The sequence below is a fragment of the Diceros bicornis genome, chromosome X, assembly GCF_020826845.1.
Source record: "Diceros bicornis minor isolate mBicDic1 chromosome X, mDicBic1.mat.cur, whole genome shotgun sequence".
Classification (NCBI taxonomy): Eukaryota; Metazoa; Chordata; class Mammalia; order Perissodactyla; family Rhinocerotidae; genus Diceros; species Diceros bicornis.
The window spans coordinates 62,217,215-62,235,423 of record NC_080781.1 but is presented as its reverse complement, the minus strand read 5'-3'; the positions used below and the strand labels follow the sequence as shown (position 1 = coordinate 62,235,423).

General features: G+C 50.7%; 1 protein-coding gene across 3 annotated transcripts in view; it reads right to left on the bottom strand.

Moving 5' to 3' along the window:
• STARD8 (StAR related lipid transfer domain containing 8) overlaps positions 1-18,209 on the bottom strand; it is a 59,176-nt gene that overhangs the window by 31,394 nt on the left and 9,573 nt on the right. The window contains exon 1 of one of the 3 annotated variants that reach the window (XM_058536065.1): positions 8,131-8,264. The exons of 1 other annotated variant lie outside the window; for it this stretch is intronic. In XM_058536065.1, the coding sequence (XP_058392048.1) occupies positions 8,131-8,239 (109 nt within the window). In that variant the 5' untranslated portion in view covers positions 8,240-8,264. Of the gene's footprint in view, positions 1-910; positions 1,091-8,130; positions 8,265-18,209 lie in introns of those variants that run through there. One more of the 3 variants, XM_058536067.1, reaches the window with a different exon arrangement.

Below are 18,209 nucleotides of genomic sequence, written 5' to 3'. Positions count from 1 at the left end.
CCCTTTACCTGCCAGTTAAGAGCCTGGACCCGTGCACCAAGTCATCAAACGTCAGGGCGGAAGAGACTGGCCCTTGACATACTGAAATCCAGCCCACCACCTGAAGTGCAGTTGAAAACACTGTGGCCCACAGAAGTAGTAAGACTCGCCTAAAGTCACATGAATTAGTAACTAAACTCCGGTTCCCTGAGTTGTAATTCAATGCTCAACTTGAAAGAGTCTTGGGAGAAGAGAAATGGAGAGAACCTCCGACTGCCTAATTTGGAAATCCCAAAAACTTCCACTAAAACGCCTTTCCTCAGAGTTCTCTATTCCAAACCCATTTTGGACTTCATGGGGAAACAGCCCTGAAGGACGCGACTTATTCAAAGGTTTTCTCTTGATACCCACGGCTACAACACCAGGAAAGTCCGGGGCGTTTCTCAGAAGGGAAGGCAGTGGCGGAGGGGAAAGCCCATACTGCCAGACCAGGAGTTTCCTGGAAATGACCTTAAAAGCAGAGGAAGGAGAAGAGAGTAAGAGAAGCGCTGTGACCAGACCGCTGAGCCCGGAACTCCGCCACCCACGCCCAGCTCCAGCCCTCCTCCAAAGCCCCAGAGCGGCGGCTCCCGACTCCAGCCAGGCCCAGAGATAACGGGCGGACAGCCGCCTTCCACCACCCCAGTCGCAAGGCTTCCCTGGGAGAAGTGCGGCCTGCGGGTTCGGGGGTCTTCCAATTTCGGCGACTCCAACCCCAAATCCCAGGGGCAAAGGTGGCTCGGCTCGCTTCCTCTGCGTCTCCTGTGTACCCTGCCCAGCCGAACCGCTAGAGCGGGGGCCGGCTGGAGCGCGCCAGAGAAGCGAGGCGGGCGAGGGAGCCCAGGCGGCCCCGTCCGCTCGGATCTTCCCCCGCCGTCGCCCCAACTCCTACCTGGAGGCCGCGTCCACCGCTTTGGGTTCGAGAACCCAACACAGCTGCCAGCAGGCTGGAGGTGAGCACAGGCGGGACTGCTCCGTCCGGAGCACGCGCGGAGCCTGGGATCAGACGGGGGTAACGGTGTCAGCCAGAGGAGCAGCTGCCGCAGCTGCTTAGCTGTTGTCAACCCGACGCTGCTCTTGTGGCAGGTGGGGAGGGAGGCACGGCGAGTTGCGCGGTAGGGGCGCCCCGCCCACCTACAGGCCCCTGGACCAATGAGGGCACAGTCCGGCCCACCGGACTCCTTAGATAGTTGCCCAAATTGTGGTGGGCGGGGCTCCGCCTTCTGGCTCCTCCAATGCCCGCGCCGCTGCCTCTTCCTCAGGTCACACCGCTGGGGGTGGGGGAGCGGGGGGAGGAGGCGCAAGCCGAGAGCCAGCGACTGAGGGCGAAGGAGTGAGTTGGCCTGGCACAGAGACTAATATTTATTGAGCTCTGAATGTGTCTCGCACCGTGTGGGGGATTTAAATACATAAGCCATGTGCACAGGAAGGTTCGGTGGCTTACTGAGGATAATTTATGGGGCGTTCAGAAAATACAATTTGGGTAAGATCTCTTGGGTGAGTAGGGGCAACCGGGACAAAACTGGGATATTAGATATTTGAGCAAGAAGTTGCCATTCCCACCTTGCTCAGGCTCCAGCAATCTGCAACTTCCCCCACTACCCCAAGCTCTCTGTCCCAAGTTCAAACTCTACCTCCGCAAAAATGTATGGAAAACTTGAGGCATCTGCATTAACCATGGCAAGAGAGGGCTCCCAAGAGTTGTGACAGCAAGTACCACCAGAAAGCCCATTTAAATTCAGTACGCAACAGAGTGTTAAGATTTGATTTCTCTCTTGCCTTTCCTCACAAAGTTCCAACACAAGTTCACAACCTTGATTTCATTGTTGAATTGGGGACTCCTATTAGTCAGGGCTGGGAGTACCCAAGACCCCATGCCATCTAACCACCATCCTCCACATTTACAAATACAGAAACTGAGAAGAGATGACGCGCTCAAGTTAACTTAGCAAATCCATGGCAGGGACAAAACCTGCACACCAGTTATTTTCTCTATACCTAATAGATGGGAGAAATGAAGCTGAAGTTTCTAAAAAACAGAGACTGCATCCATCTAACTTGTTTGCTGGAGTAGCCAACATGGTTGAGAGCAAAAAGTAATGTTTCTTAGGACAGCAGCTTTCTTAAGGTCACCCGAGGCAATGGCAGAGCCAGACCTAGCACCAGGTGCCCCCCTCTTGTCTGCCCTTCAGTCTTCTAGGCCAAATTGGAATTCTCCCACTTTCCTTCCTTGCCAGACCTGATGAGAATCAGAGGAGAAATGATGAAGGAGGCTACCTCCCGTGTGTACCCCCTCTTTCCTCTCAATGGCAAGTCTGCAGCTGGCACTTTGTTCAAGATGAGCCATGTCCCTGTGGGTCTTGGATGTGAATGAGGCCTGTACACCAGCTCACTCATGGAAACAAAATTCTACCCAGAGTCAGGAACCCTCATGGTGGGTGGGAAGGGAGATGACCTCCTTCCTGAGGTTGGGCTGTTATATTTGTAAGCATCCCTAAGGCTCTGAGTTGGAGCAAAACTTATCTTGCTTCTGGAAAATGCTAGGATATAAAAGTGTGGGTCTTGCAGTGATCCTATAGCTTCCCTAAGGGCAGGAAACCACGTCAGAACCAATTCTATCCACCCCATGGCACCAAGCACAGTGCCTACAGTAGTTTCTCAGTAATATTTACTAATGGGTGAATGAATGTTGAAAGATATTCAAGGGACAACCATGAAGAAATTACAATCATATGAATATGAGCAAACCCAACTTACCTTTTAGTAGATACATTTAACTGAATCAGATATGTTGGGTTCTGAGACACCCATTTCTTTAAAAAAAAAAAAGGCAATCAAACCAGAAAACTACAACAGGGAAAAATTACAGAAAGAACAAAACCTACAAAAAGAGTAATTGCTATAAATGACTAGAACAAGGGCTTCACAGTGCCTGGCATGGAGTAGCTACTCAATAAAAACACCTTTTGAATTACTAAGTGAACACAATAGTCAGGGAAAGCTACGATCCTAACAGTTGCCACGCACACTGTGACATTTTGAAATGGCCCAAGCGATGTCTAGGCTATTTCTTTGGGACTTTTTTGATCTCCTTCTCTTATCCCATGAGCTTCAGAAAGGCAATGACAGCTCAGCCTCTTCAGAACGACAAAGACAGCTCATCCCCTTCAATCCCACTGCCAGCCTTTGCTCCCCGAGCCACCCCACCCCGCAACCTAAGCCCGAGTCTTGCATAGAACAGATATTCAGTAATGGTGCCTGGAATGGATGAGGAAATGGTACCTTTTCACAGGCTCCTTTCTGGGCTGCATCTTGAGTGGCTCTGGAAGTAACTGGAGCCTTTAGGTCCCTGGTGTCCCTTTTTCCACGAGCCCCCACTATTCCCTGTGTGTCCTATAGTGCTGCCTCTACTATGCTGGATGCCAGCTCAGCCATGAGGCAGGGAAACATACAGTGCATGAGGGCAGGCCGAGGGCAGGTGAAAAAGCCTCGGGGTGCATGTGTGCGTGTGTTTTTATGCCTGAGGCATAGGGCTCCCCTCATTCTACCACTACCATAGCTCAGCTGTGTCATACAAAAGACAATACAATGGATTCTGGAGCCAGATAGCCTGGGTACAAAGCCCAATTCTGCTACTTGCTAGCTGTGTGACCTTAGGCTTTCCAACTTTCTGTGCCTCGGTTTCCTCAACTGTACAGTGTGATGATGATCACCATCCTGACCTTATATGGCTGCTAAGCTGATCCACTGGGCTAAATCACACCTAGAATGGTGGCTGGCACATAGAAAGTGCCTCTAAGTGTTAGATATGGTGACAGATATGGTTAAACAGAGGCACTGAGCAATGGTGGAATGAGCTGTGGATCAGGAAGTAGGAGAGCTGGATGCTAGTCCCACTTCTACCACTTTCTGGCTATGTCACCCAGGGCAAGTCATTGTGCCACTCCAACCATCAGTTTCTTCACTTGTAAAATGAGGGTAGAGTACAATCCCTAGTGGGCAAAGTTGAGACAATAGATGTGAGAGTGTACTGGAAAGGGTGGTGACAGGTGGCAGGATGGCACTGAAGGTGCTGCAGAGCTAAGCTTTTTTCCAGGGCCAATCAGCCCTTTTCTTCTAGGTGGTGGCACAGAGAAACTCCATACACCATTACCCTGAGCCTCACTCCGAGACACTTGGGTCCCAATAAGCGCCTATCTGAGGACTTACAGCCATTCTTACACCCTTTCCTGCCTAAGAATGGGGGTCCCTCAGGCTGCTGCAGGCAGACCCATTACCCCACTCTGGAATGGCTGAGGGTAATGTCAGGAAGGAACCAAACAGATGCTTCCACTACTCTTTTCCATGGAGCTAAAGGAGCAGTAGCAAATAATTCCAGGGAACTGAGCTGGGAAGAAAAAAGGGGAGTAGAAGCCATGAGGGGAAAATGAATTACACTCGGACCAGCTCCACCCAGCACATGACCATGGGTGCCCTCACACACACACGCTCTCACACTTGCACACACATTCCTGCATGCCTCATCAAAAGCCCACCAGTCAGGCCTGGGAGGGTAAAGGCCTGCTCCCCAGTGGCTGGGGCCCCCACCCAGCCTCATGAAAGGGGGCTATTGATCAGGCTCCCAAAAGGTGGGATAGTTGCAGCTCATAAAAAAACTCCTGAGGAGTCGTGGCCATGTCAGGGGGGTTTGCACTAAGAGGGTTAGCCAGAGTAGGGCCAGATGTGGGGAGGGGGGATGCAGTGGTGGCAGGGGCTTGAAAAGCTGAGGAGCACACACGCACCTCACTGAGCATTGCCAACTGTGGATGGGGGTCAGAGAGCTATGTCCTGGAAGGAGCACAAAGACCCCCTCTCAGCCCACAGCCCGGGCTGAGCTTATCCCACTTCCCACAGCATCCTGGAAGGGGGAGCTCTGTGCCAGGCTGGGAGCCCTGGGCTGGGACCCCTGGGCTGGGACCCCTGGGCTGGCTGTGAGGGGAGCTGAAGCACTGGCAGAGCCAGGCACAGGCCAGGGGAGTTTCAGGGGTCACTTACCCTCTCTGGGCTCCCCCTCCCTAAGCCAGGACATAGAGGCACTCATTCCCTCCCACCTGCCTCTTGGAGCCATTGAGAGGAAAGTGTAGGGGCAGCTCATGACCACCTCCAGGCACTTGGACTAGGTGGCTGAAAGTGGAGAACCCAAGGCGACTCAGTCTCTGTCCGGGCTCCTTCCCAGACACTCAAGAGCCTGTCCCCCTCCCCCCAACAAACACGAGACAAAGTGTCAGCTTAATGGAGCACTGGCCCCCAGCATCCACACAACAGACCCATTGGGCCGTGACAGTGTGATGGGCCCCATTTTACACCCAGGATGGGCCCCTGGCCTGGCTTTGCTGGCCCGTCTCAAAGGGGCCAAGGGTTTTCTGCTGCAGGCAGATGGAGCACCCCCCACACCTGGTTCCCTCGGGGAGGTCTGCCTGCCTTGGCCCAAACGAATAAGTGAGGTCACCCTGGGCAGAGCACTGGGTGACTGGCACAGACACCCAGAGCAGGATGCCCACCCCCACCCCCCTATGCCCCACTCCATTCCTGTCCTTCAGAGGAAGGTCACAGTGCAGTGAGGGGAAATGAGCAAAGGCAAGCCCACTTCTAACACAAGCCCCCTCGCCTTGCCCTGCACCCTCCCCATGCACACATACAAGCAGCTGAGGTCAGAGGAACCTTTCCTCTACCCCACCTCCCCAAGAGTCCCCTCTGTATGATTTTGTTTCAGCCTTCAAGCTTGCTTCTTCCTGGTTAAGCTCAGTTTCCTCATCTGGAAAAACAGGGCTGGGTCCTAATTTCTTGCGTCCCTTCTTTTCAGAACATTCTCTGCTTTTGTGAACTTCTCTGTGTGTTTCCGTGGGAGTGAGGCTCCCAGAAGCCCAACATCCATGGGGCCTCTGCAGAGAAAGGGGGCGGTGGAGGCATGAGGGTCCTCTGAGGATGGGCAGTAGCTGGGGACCAGGTCAGAAAGAGCAGAGGAAAGTGAGAAAAAGGAAGGCGAAGGGCTGAGGTGAAAGGCAAAGAAAGGGCCCAGAAGGCTAGAGACCTGGCCTCTGCCTCCAGTGCTGCCCCACTTACCCCGCAGCGGTGGATACCCAGAGCCCCTGAATAGAGCTCAGGATCCTAGTCCCTTGCCTGGGACCCTTCCACATGTCCTTCTAGGGAAGCAGCTCCCAAGACAAAACCTGGGAGGGTATGAAGAAGATGGAGGAGGAGGAAAAAGGCTATTCCTTCCCACCCCTAGGCTTCATCATCTGCCCACTACAGCCTCACCTCATGCTGCAACCAGATCCGGTGCCCATGAAGTTGGAGGGCTTGCTGGGGCAGGGGGTAGGGGGGAAAGTAGCTTTCACAGGCCCTGCCCAGAGCCAGGCCCAGTCCAACCTTGTGATTATGGGTCTCTAGGGCTTGGCAATCTCAATTCAGGCAGACAGAGCCCACCCCCGGCCACCCACCCACCCTGTCTCCTTTCCCTGAAGGACAGCCCTCCAGAGGCCCCAGGATGACATCAGAGAGGGCATCTGATGAGGTGGAGTGGCTCGAGGGCAACTCAACAAAGGGTCTGGGCCCTTTTTGGCCTTGGAATCCCTGTCCTCTCTCAGTGGGCCCTTCCCCCCGCACAGCTCTCCCCCTCCCAATACTGTCACACAAACACACACACATTCTCACTAAATAAAAGTTCTGATCTGACCCTCAGTCAGGGCCAGGGTTTCCCTATGCATATGTACCAACCTGTCAGTCAACATGGGCACCCAGGCACTGGCAGGGGGCTGAGGTGGGAAACAGGGCAGATAGGCCCAAGAGCCAGGGTCCCTGCCTTCCTGGAGCTTCCATGCCAGTGGGGAAGGCAACAGCAGCCCCAGAGGGAGAATGCCCAACCCAAGCAGATGGGCAGCCGAGTGAGGTCCCAGAGGACAGAGAGAGGGGAGGAACAGCAAGGCTCTGAAATCAGACACCTGATGTCTCTGGATCAACGGACCCTCAGGGAACACCAGAAAGTGGTTCCTCGGCCCCACCCCCACCAAGGTTCCTGGATCAGGAGCCAGGACATTGCACTCCTACCCAGCTTCTATCACTGAGAGGCTGTGTGACCTAGGTGAGAGTCTTGCCCTCTCTGGGCCTCAGTGTCCACATATATACAATCAGAGGATGTGATCTGAGGATGTTGGAGGGGCCTGTCCTTCAGCGTGTTCATGTTCCATGACAAATCTTCGTCGAAAAACCCAACCTGGTTTGCTATTTCTTCCCTGCCATTTGGACGGCAGTAAGGGAGAATTTACTGGGGAAAAGGAACAGGCAGAGCCTGGAAATTTTTTTAAGTGCTCAAAGAAATATAAATTTTTTCAATTTCTAAGACAAAGTGCCAGGCAGTCTGGGAGACCTGTTGGAGTGGAAACAGGCCTTTGGATGGAACTTTTAGGAAATTCAAACTGACTGAAAAGGTGTGGCCGGGGTGGCTGGTCTGTGTCATGCAACTAGAGGACAGAGTGAGGTGGTAAGGGGCTCTTGGAGTGATGGGGGGTGTAGGGAGCTACCAGCTAGATAGTAAGACCCAAGGACATAGAGACAAAAAGAGGGACAGAAGGACAGACAAACAATGGAATGAAGAGGGTCATACATATAGTGCGACAGGAAGACAGACAGGAGGGTGGAAGTACGACGCCAGGGGCAGAAACAAAGAAAGTGCTGGAGGCATAAGGGGTAAGGGATATACTGTTTATTACACGCCTACTATATGTTAATAACGAAAATGTTCTTTTTGAGTGGAGGCTGAAGGCAGAGAGAGAGAGAGGTGGGTAGGGACGAAGCCAGACAGAGTCTTGACAAAAGGATGGGACATCTTGGGGTGGCTAAGAATCAGAAGACAGCAGGCGTGCGGGGGTGGAAGGTCTGCAAAAGGGGACTGCCAGCCAGGAATGGGGTTTAGACAAACGTACATAGGACTAATAGATGAAAACGGGACTGGAACCAAAGACAAGGCGAGGGGGAGAGGAGCTTTGCGGAGCCGGCTGGGTCGGCAGCTCGAAGGCGCTCAGCAAAGGGCAACCAGCCCTGACCTCCCGCGAGGGTCCGCGCGGCTCTGTTCACCTGGTTTCCAGCACGGCGGGTCCCACCGGGTGCCCTTCACACCGCACGGTGTCCACGTCCGGGGCTCTGGGAGCCACAAGGCTGGCCTCCAGCCCCGCGCCTCGGCCATGCGTCTGCGAGCGTCTCCGGACCCCGCAGGCGAGCGAGCCTGAACTCTGGCGCCGCGGGTGGCTGCACCCGGACTGAGCGGACAGCCGGGGAAGCGCCGAGGAAGGGAGGGGCTGAGGGAGTGAGGGCTTGGGTTGCCCCGCCCCCCCCACCCAGTAGCGACTAGAAAGTTCCAGGCTCCCATCTTGAGAAGAAACTCCCCCTTCTCTATCCTACACTGGCCTCAACTCATTTAGCTCTGCTACTGTGCCTCGCCATCACCATTGGGCCTCCTCTACTGGGTTGGAGTCACCCTCTAGCCTTTTCTACTCCGGCCCACTATTTGAGAGGTGTCTCACCACCATCCCACTCCTTCCTGCTCCCCTACCCCAGTGTGAGATTGTGAGGGTCTTCTTAGTCACCAGGTCAGCCCCTCCACCTCCTGTCTACCCCAAATCTCACCAACCATGTAACATGGCGGAAGACCCGCTGCAACAGCCAGATGGAGTGGGGAACAATGGCTCCCGCCATCTTGGCAGACTGATTCACTCACTCATCAGCCTCCCCCACCCCCCTACTTATCACTGTCCCCCCCACGCCCGCTTTCTGTCTGTCTGAACAGAGCAAGGGACCCTAGGTTCCAGCAAGGATACCTTGAAACCCTTGCAGTGCCAAGAGTATCCTAGACCTTATGAGCAGAAGCATTCCTTATAGACTCTCATGTTAACAGACGCAAAACTGAGGCCCAAGAATACAAATGGCTTGGCCGTCACCTAAGTGGGAGCAATTATCTCTATGTTGCAGGGCTGTTGTGAGGATCTAAAGGGGTTGAGCACGGTGCCTGGCACAAGAAGACAGTCTGCATAAAGAAAGATTCGCTTTTATTCTCAAGGAAATCAGCACTGGGAATCTACCACAAAAAAAGCCTGGACCCAGGAGCCTAAGTTACATAACCCTTTTCCTTACCCCTAACCTCCACCCACAGCAAGGAAACTTGCATTCCTGGATTTGGGGATGGTGGAGAGTCCTATCTGCCTTTGTGTGCAATGGAGGGAAAGCAGAAAGTTGCCAGCTCTCAAACCTGGTCATTTCTATTCCACTTGTGGTGGCCTGTAAGAGAAGCAAGATTCTAATAGTGGCTCTGCACTAACTGGGGCATGACCTGAGCCATTTTTCCTCTGAGATCCTCAGTTTCCTCATCTGTAACATAAGCATAATAATTCCATGACACAATGGGAATAATAATAAGGGGATACACAGATGAGGGTCACAGCCCCTCCCCCTATCGTCTCCATACCTTGTGCCAGGAGACTAGAGTTAAGCGGCCCCATTTGTGAGGGACAGGCTAGGAAAAGGAAGAGGAGTTTGCGCATTCCTGAGTGCTGATTTGCATGAGATTTACACCCACTTTTCATAGACTCAATGTCAGAGCTTTAAGGAAATGAGAGAGTAACATGTTGACCTCCGCTTCATTCACCCTTTTCTCCAAGGCAGTGCTGGCACACAATAGGTGTTTACAAAAGCTTATTGAATGAATATGTTCTTCACATGGGGAAGAGGATTTGCCTAAGGTCACACAGTGAGTCGTTTTGGAATCAAGATAGGTCTCCTGTCTATTCCTCCTTCCCCTAGGCCATGCTGCTTCATGGAATTCTTTTTGTTTTTCCCCCATGTGATCATAAATCAGTGGGGAGTCCATTGTCTCTCCCAGCACCCTCTGGCCTATCAGCAATCCCCATTCTGGACCAGCTCAGCCAGGATAAACAGCCATTGGGAGGCCCCTCTCTGTGCCCAGCTTGGTGCTGCCAAGCCTTTGACTTCTGAGTTTCCAGCAGCAGCTGCACTGCTCCTGCCACGAGGGCAAGTTCCCCTCTGAGGAAAAGGAGGCCCCAGTCAGCTTCCTCCAAGCACAGGAGTTTCCCTTTTTGCTCTCTGGTGGGGCGGGAGTGCGGGACACAGCCCCTCAGCAGCAGCAGCCTAGAAGGAAGGGCGGCAGCCGCTATTTCCTACCCTGCTAAGGCATCTCCCTCCCTGGCCAGTCCCTCCCCTATTTCCTGAGTTCCACTGCTTCAGCCCCAGCCAGAATAGTGATATGAAAGAGCTCCAAAGTTTAACTTGAATCACAGAACCTGGGAACTGGAAAGGACCCCAGAGGTTATTTATCCCCACCTCCTCCCCACTGCAGTAATGCCCTCTGTTAGCAAAGAGGAGAGGGACATCTGACCTAACCTCTTACAGCTTCAATTTCCTCCTTCATAAAATGGACAGGATGACACTTACCTGACAATGTTGTTGTGGGAGGAAATGTGAGAATGGATTTAATAAAAGCTAATGTGTATTGAGCGCTAACTATATGCCCGGCATTTCAGGTATTAATCTATTTAATTCTTACCACAACCCTCTAAAGTAGGTACTATTAGCAGCAGCAGCAGCATCACCCCCATTTTATATATGGAGAAACTGAAGGACAACAAAGGTAACATAACTTGCTAAGTTCATACAGCTAATAAGTGGCGATGGCAGAATTTGAACTGTGACCCTCAGTTTTCACCCGTATAATGGCGGTGATCATCCTTACCCCAGAAAATGATCCAACATAAAGGTTCCTTGAACTCACCTGTGTCTGTGCGGCTGGAACTTTTGCACCCAAGTATCCCTAAGGGCCAAGGGGGAAGAATGTGAAGCAACCCTGGGGGGGCTGAAAATGTAACCTGAAGCTTCGGCTCCAACCAGGGAATGTCTTTGAAGTCACTGCTTTTATTTTATTTTTTTATTTTTTTTTGCAAGGAGGACTAGCCCTGTGCTAACATCCGATGCCAGTCCTCCCCTTTTTTCTTGAGGAAGACTGGCCCTGGGCTAACATCCATGCCCATCTTCCTCCACTTTATATGGGACACCGCCACAGCATGGCTTAGCAAGCGGTGTGTCGGTGCGCGCCCGGGATCCGAACCTGCGAACCCTGGGCCGCCGCAGTGGAGCGCACGCACTTAACCACTGCGCCACCGGGCCGGCCCCCACTGCTTTTATTTTAAACACCTACTTGAATTTTCCAGTTAATTCCAGTATACACGCATGTTGTTTTCATATAAAAATGGGTGTTTTTCTCCTTTAAGCCTCTGAGGAAAGTTGACACTCTAGGAAGATGGGCCACATTGGTCCTGTCCGTTCATACGCTCCAGGCCACTGCCTTTTACCCTAGGGATACGAGACACCTGACACATGGTAGGCCTTTAGTCACTGAGAAGAGCTAACGTTTATGGAGAGTTTGTTACATGAGCCAGCATTCTAAGCACTTTCCACGTATGATTTAATTATCATGACAATTCTATGAGAGGTCAAATTATTATCATTGCTTTCATTTTTAGTGGGAAAACTGCAGCACGGAGAGGTTAAGCGATTTGCCCATGGTCACATAGTTTGGAAGTAACCACTGGGCTTTAAACCCAGAGATCCTGACTCTCAGCCTTGGCCAGTATCCACTATACATACTGCCTCTTAGGCCACAACAGAGCCTCTTTTACCCACTCATCTCCACCACTTCCCACCAGGACGATTGAGTTGATTCTTAACAGAAGCAGGCCTTATTCCAATTAGATGAGCAGCTCCTTGAGGGCAGAGATGCAGTGTCTCTCCCCTCAACCCACCCTTCCCCAGATTGATGCTAAGCCAGGGGCTGGGCTGTGCACAGGGCTGGTCCTCCATTCATGTGTGGCAATTCATTGTGTCCTGGCTTGTGGCAGTTTCTTGGACTTAGCACCTGTTGGGCTGGTGGATAGAGAACTAGTATTTCACACAGGAGTCCTCTGCTATCCTCTGTAGCAAAGATCCAGCTTCAGAAATGGCTGCCCATCATCTACAGGGACAAGTCCACACTTCTAAGGTTGACGTTCAAAGTGCTGCCCAAGCTTACTCAGCCAAATGAATTGGCGTTCCCAGAACTTCATTAACCTAACTTCATTACCCTCCAGATGTGTCACATGTGCTCTTCTCTTTCACAAAAATGTTCATCCTTATTTCCTTTGACTTATTTCATACTTACGTGGTGCTTTCAATGTGCCTGGCACTTTTCTAAGCTCTTTTCACATTTTAACTCATAGACCCCTTACAGAAACTCTGTAGGTAGTATTATTATCCCATTTTACAGATGAAGAAACTGAAGCACAAAGAGGTTAAATTATTTGCCTTATCTGCCACACCTACCAAATTCCTATATGTCCTCTTAGCCCCTCCTATGAATAGCATAAGCCATTCCCTTTCTGGGTGCTCCCACAGCTCAGTTACATTAGGAATCATTCCATATTGAGTTTAATTATCTATATGTCTTCCTGCCCAATAAGAGTTTGAATTCTCTGAGGGTAAGGACTATGTTTTATTATTTATGGCATATCCATTGCTCAGGAAGGAGTTTGGCACAGAGTTGGCACTTAGAGAATATTTTTTAAAGGACTGAATGAAGAGTGAATGAGTGGCCCAGGAGCAGCCTTGACCGAACCAAGTGGTGGCTGAGAGATTTGGGGTTTTCTTCCCCAAATATCATTAGGGTAGAGGAACGTCAAGATGACTCCATGACCAAGCATGAAATGCAACCAGAGGTAGTCAGAGGGGAAGAGAGAGAAGGCCCCCCCCCACCCCATCCTGCCATCCATGTGGCTGGACCAAACCCTGACACCCTGACCACAAAGCCATTTGGGCTGATGGGACATCTAGTAAGTCACGAAAGCCAGCAGCTCTGGGGTCTGCTCTGGAGAACTGAGCTCCCTGGCTTCTCTGTTTTCCCCTTAAAGGCCCCATGACTGCCTCTGCAATTCAGAGGTTCCTATGGAAAAGAGCAAAGGGCTTAAATGTCACCCTAGGGAGTTGGGGTTTGCTGCTTTTGGTCTCAAGTGTTATGCTTCAGTGAACTTGCTCTGCCCTTCCCTTGCTGGCCAAATGCACTTTGTGGACAAGTAGAGGGGAGTTTGGGCACAACTCAGGTCTCAAATCCTGGTTCCACCATTCAATAGCTGTGTAATCTTTGGCAAATTACTCAACCTTAGTTTCTTCACCTAGAAAATGGAAATAATTTTTTCTGCCCTGCAAACTTCTTTGATCTGAGAGCAGTTTGTAAGTGGAAAATGACCAGACACAGAGAGACTAGCAGAGGGAGTGCTACTTCTGATGGTGTTCCATAGCTTTCCAATGGAAGGCAGAGAGGTCAAGGACCTGAGCCTCAGCCTTTCCCCCATCTCCAGCTGGTTGGGTATGACTATGGCCCAATCATTAGCCTTTTCTGGGCTGTAGTAAAACAGGAAGGATAATTCCTAGGCCTTTGCAGCCAAGTCTTAGACGGGTTGCTGGCTGGTCAGCAACAATGTATATGTGTACAGATTTTATCAGCTCCAGAGAAGGGGCCCCTACGAACTCCAACTCGCAAAGCAGCCTTGGATTTGAACATCAGCTTCAACACTTACTAGATGACATGTCATATCACTTCTCTGGTCCTCAGTTTCCTCACTTATTAAATAGAGGTAATAACACCTGCCTCCCTAAACTATTATGTGGATCAAGTGTGAAAGCATCCTCAAGATGCCTTTGTCAGTGGCAAACTCACTCCTTGACCCTTTATACCTTGCCTCATTGCTTTCTTCCTGTCCTTGCACCACATAGGCTGCTCATTTCTAAGGTCCACTCTCTGCCTTTATCTGGTAAGCAGTTACAGTTTCCACCCACAGCTGCCCCCACTCCCACTCCCCGGCCTTAGTGCACACACCTTCACCCTGGTCAGAACTTGCAGACGTCCGTCCTCCTCTTCTCATCACTGGGCAGGGTGTAGCACCAACCTATAGTAACACATACCCTGCAGTGTGGCTCGGGGGTCCAGGGCTCTGTCCATTTGAGCAACTGTCCTTGCTTTTGTGTCAGGGGAGCAGTTTGCAGCTTGAGGGTCAGTAATCTGCCTCCTGCATTCCACCCTCTTGTGACTAGCCAGGAGGGCTGGCAAACCATGGCGGTGGGCAGGCTTTGTTTGCATCCATCACTTGATATGTTCCCCTGGGATTCTAGGCCAGTGCATGAGAGTGTGCCCAAGTGGCCAGGGCCTCCACAGAAGCCCAGCCCAGAGCTGGTGGGCCCTTAGAGAGCATCTGCTCCACCCCCTCATGGTACAGATCCTGAGGCCCATCCAAGGAGGAGCAATCAACTCAGGGCCCTGAACTCGGGCTTTGCCCTCCAGTATTTACCCCTGCCTTGCCCTGACCTGGAGATTCACTCTTCCAGAGTTCTCATGGGGCCTGGGTGGTTCAAGCGATCAGGTCAGAACAAGGGATTCCAGAGAAGTCCCAAAGTTTTCTGGGAGGAACTTCTCTTCTAATTTCTCCTCTGTGTGGTGTCCTTAGATAACCCATGTCAAAGTCTGGAAACAAAAGTTGGCAGCACACAGGTTCTTAGATAAACAGCAGCTTGCCTTGAACAGATAGGGGCACCCACATACACAGTTGTAAAATGGGTGGAGCACCAGGCCATCCTCCTGTACTTCCTGGAGAGCAATAGGTCGGAAGCCAGGCTGCTGTCCTGGAACCCTGGAGGAGAATGAACCTTGTAAAAATGCCCAGCTCGGGCCGAGAGTCCAACCGGAAGGCCTGAATGGCAGAATTTAGCCCCAGGTCAGCTGCATCCCACAGACTGGAGACCTTTGGGACAGGGGACTACATCCCTTGTCAAAACAGAACCCCAAGCCTTGTACAGTGAGAGGACCCACGAGGACAGGGCCTTGTCTTGAAGGCTAGGGTGGCTCCAGCAGATGTGAGGGTCCAGAGGGACTGCTCACACTCAGGGCCCAGGGACAGGGTCTCTGGGTCAGCCTCCTTTCCCTCCTGCTCACTCTCCTTTCCTAGCTCTTCTCTGCCCAAGCTTCAATGTTCTGTATTCTAGTTTAACCAAGGAGACTGTTCTCTTCCACCAAGTTATTGTCCTCCATGCCTGGTGGTGCTACCTGTACCCTCCTCTGCCTTTGACTTGCTATATAACCTTGGTCATGCTACTTGCTCTTTCAGGGTTAATGATATCTTCATCTGAGCATGAAAAGGTTAGATGGACTAGATCAGCAGGCTTGTGAATTGTGCCTCCCAGTAGCAGGGAGGAGCCTCAAGGCCTACCTTGGGGATGTTGTGGGAGAGGAGAATAAGGGAAGGTAGAGCCTGGAGGCTCCAGGCCCCCACTCCTACCCAGCCTTGCTTCAATCAGAGCATGCTGCTTTTTATCTGTTTTATATGTTAGGCTTCAATTTTAGAAATAAAAAAGAGTCTGCATCTAAGAAAAATTTAAAAGCCAATGGACTACATATCTTTTTCTTGCACCTGAGCCTCAGTTACCTTCTGAGTGATCGTTACATGCTGTAATACAAATAAAAGATGTAGAAGAGTGCCCAGCACGTAATGATGATGACAATAATAGCTACCATTTATTGAGCACTAACTATGTGCCAGGCATTATTCAAAGGCTGTACCTGGGTCAACTCATTTAATCCTTCCAAATCTTCTCAAGAAGGCATTATTATTACCCTCATTTTACAGATAAGGACACTGAGGCACAGAGAAGTTAAGCAACTTGTCCAGTATGACACAGCTAATGAAAGGTGCAACCGGGATTTGAATACAGGCAGTTTGGCTCTAGGGCCCTCATTGTTCATCAGTACAACTATTGGTTCTCAATACATATTTAGTTATTTTTATGATTCTTGTGATGATTGTTATTTTCATTGGTAAATTATATTGCCCCTCATCTGTAGAACGGGCTGAGTTCACCTTGCTCTGTGACTGTGTGCCTAAAATCAGATTGCAGCTGCAGAACGGGTGCATTCCTGCTCTGGCCACGAGGCCAGGCTGCATGGTGCCCACGTGTGCCAGATCTGCTAAGGTAAAGCCTACAGTCTGGGGCCACTTCTCCAAACAGTGAGCAGTGGAAAAATGCTGAGTTTGCTAAGAAAGTAAGCTCTGGCTTGCATGCTCAGAGCCTAGAAGAAACTAGGCGGCAGACCCAGTGGAAATTTATAAGGTGCCTGGATGTCCCGCATGCAACAAGACTACTAACTTGCTATGTTCAGCCCTTACTGACCCTACTACTCTAAATGTCCTCCATTAGCCTGGTTTAGCTTTCCTTCTTCCTTTTTTTCTCCTTTTCTGGCCCTTTATATTTTTCTCTTCCTCTCTCCTCCCTCTCCTTACTCAGCAAGATCCATAATAACTTGCTAAACCACAACCTTCGTATTTCTTATATTTCTACTTTCCAGGGGAATTTTGCAGCTGGTCCCAACTGCTTCTCCTGATTGATCCTCCCTCTCTGGCAGCATTCATCTCTTCTTGGGCCCCACCCACCTGGCCTAGGCTAGTTCCCTCAACTTGAACCCCCTCAGCCCAGAGGCTTGCCCCTTCCTCTTTTTACTTGGCTGTCAAAGCCACTATCTCCCTGGGCAAGTCTCTTCCCTTTTCTAGGTCTCAGTTTCTCCATCTGTTAAAGGTTGAAGGGGAGTGATTGGACTAAATGACATCCGAGGAGCTTTCCAGCTCTAATTTTCAACCATTTTACATCTGATCCATTTAGAAAATTGAATCTCCCTGGCCACTTCTCTCTGTCTCTCTCTCTGTCTGTCTCTGTCTCTGTCTCTGTCTCTGTCTCTGTCTCTCTCTCTCTCTCTATATATATATATATATGTACACACACACATACACACACATGTATATACATTCATACACACACACACATCACATGCGCACATACTCTGTCTGTGTGCGGGGAACTCTAAAAGCATTAGTTGGGGCCAGAATCTAAGGAACTGGGACCTGAGGAAGGTAGAGAGTGGGAACAGGAGTTGTAGAATTTTCAAAGTGGAGCAGCATTTTGAAAGCCAAGTAACTTTAGAAAAATGGTCCTGTCAGCTGATTTGGCTCCAAAGAAAGGTCAAGGAACTGTGTGCCCAGAAGCAGGGCAAGAGCAAAGTATCAACCTGTCTGGGTGTAGTGCACCCCCTGGGATTTAGTTCCATATCCCCCAGCATTTACCACCTGCCTGTTCTGGACAAGTCATCGGAACTAGGGGCAATGGGGGCCCAGGTGGGCTGAGGTGTCTGTTCTCAAGGTGCTTACAGTCAAGTCGCAGAGACAAGCATGGTGGTAAATACAGCACCCCTTACAGTTTCCAAAGTGCTTTCATTTCTTTTGTCCTTTTGGTCCTTACAACAACCTTGTGAGAGAGCAGGAGAGGAACTGTTATCCCATTTTACAGAGCATAGGACTGAGAGTCAATGAAGAGACAGAATTCACCCAAGCTGATCTGACTAGCAAGTGGAGAACTAAGACACAAACCCAAGTACTTGGTCTTCAGAGCCAGTGCTCTGTCCAAAGCATTGTGCTCTTGCATTTTCAATAGCTTTGACAATAGAAGCTTTCTGGGACACTACAAAAAACCCTCCTAACCCTCCAGTGGCTAATTCTGGAAAGTAGGAGTGAGGGGTTATGGGACTTTGGCTCTCCATTTTATATCCAGATGTATTCTATTTCTTATCCACATGTGATAGGAAATAGCTGCCACACAAGGCAGAACATGATCGATGCTATAACTGAGCTTCGAAGAATGGCAAAGGTCTAAACAGACTGAGATGCAGAGGGGGAAATCCCAGAATCCCAGAGACTGCAGCAGTCAGCTTTCTAACTCAGCGGCTATTGCTGACTTCTGGGACAACAGGCCTGCCTAGAAGGAATTCTTCCTGAACAACTAGGTGTATATAGTGGGCAGAATTTCCTGTTTCCTTTCCTTTCCTCATTTTATATTTTGAGGTACCTGAGCCAGAGCCCAGGGCTTGGGAAACACCTGCTTCATTCACCCGTCCCTCACCTGGACTGTGATCATGGATTGCTCTGGAAATGTCCAGCTGGGCCAGTCCAGCCAGACACAGGCAGAAGAAGCCATAGGGACCAAGAAACTCACAAACAGAAGGGGGCCCCAGACAGGCCTCCCCA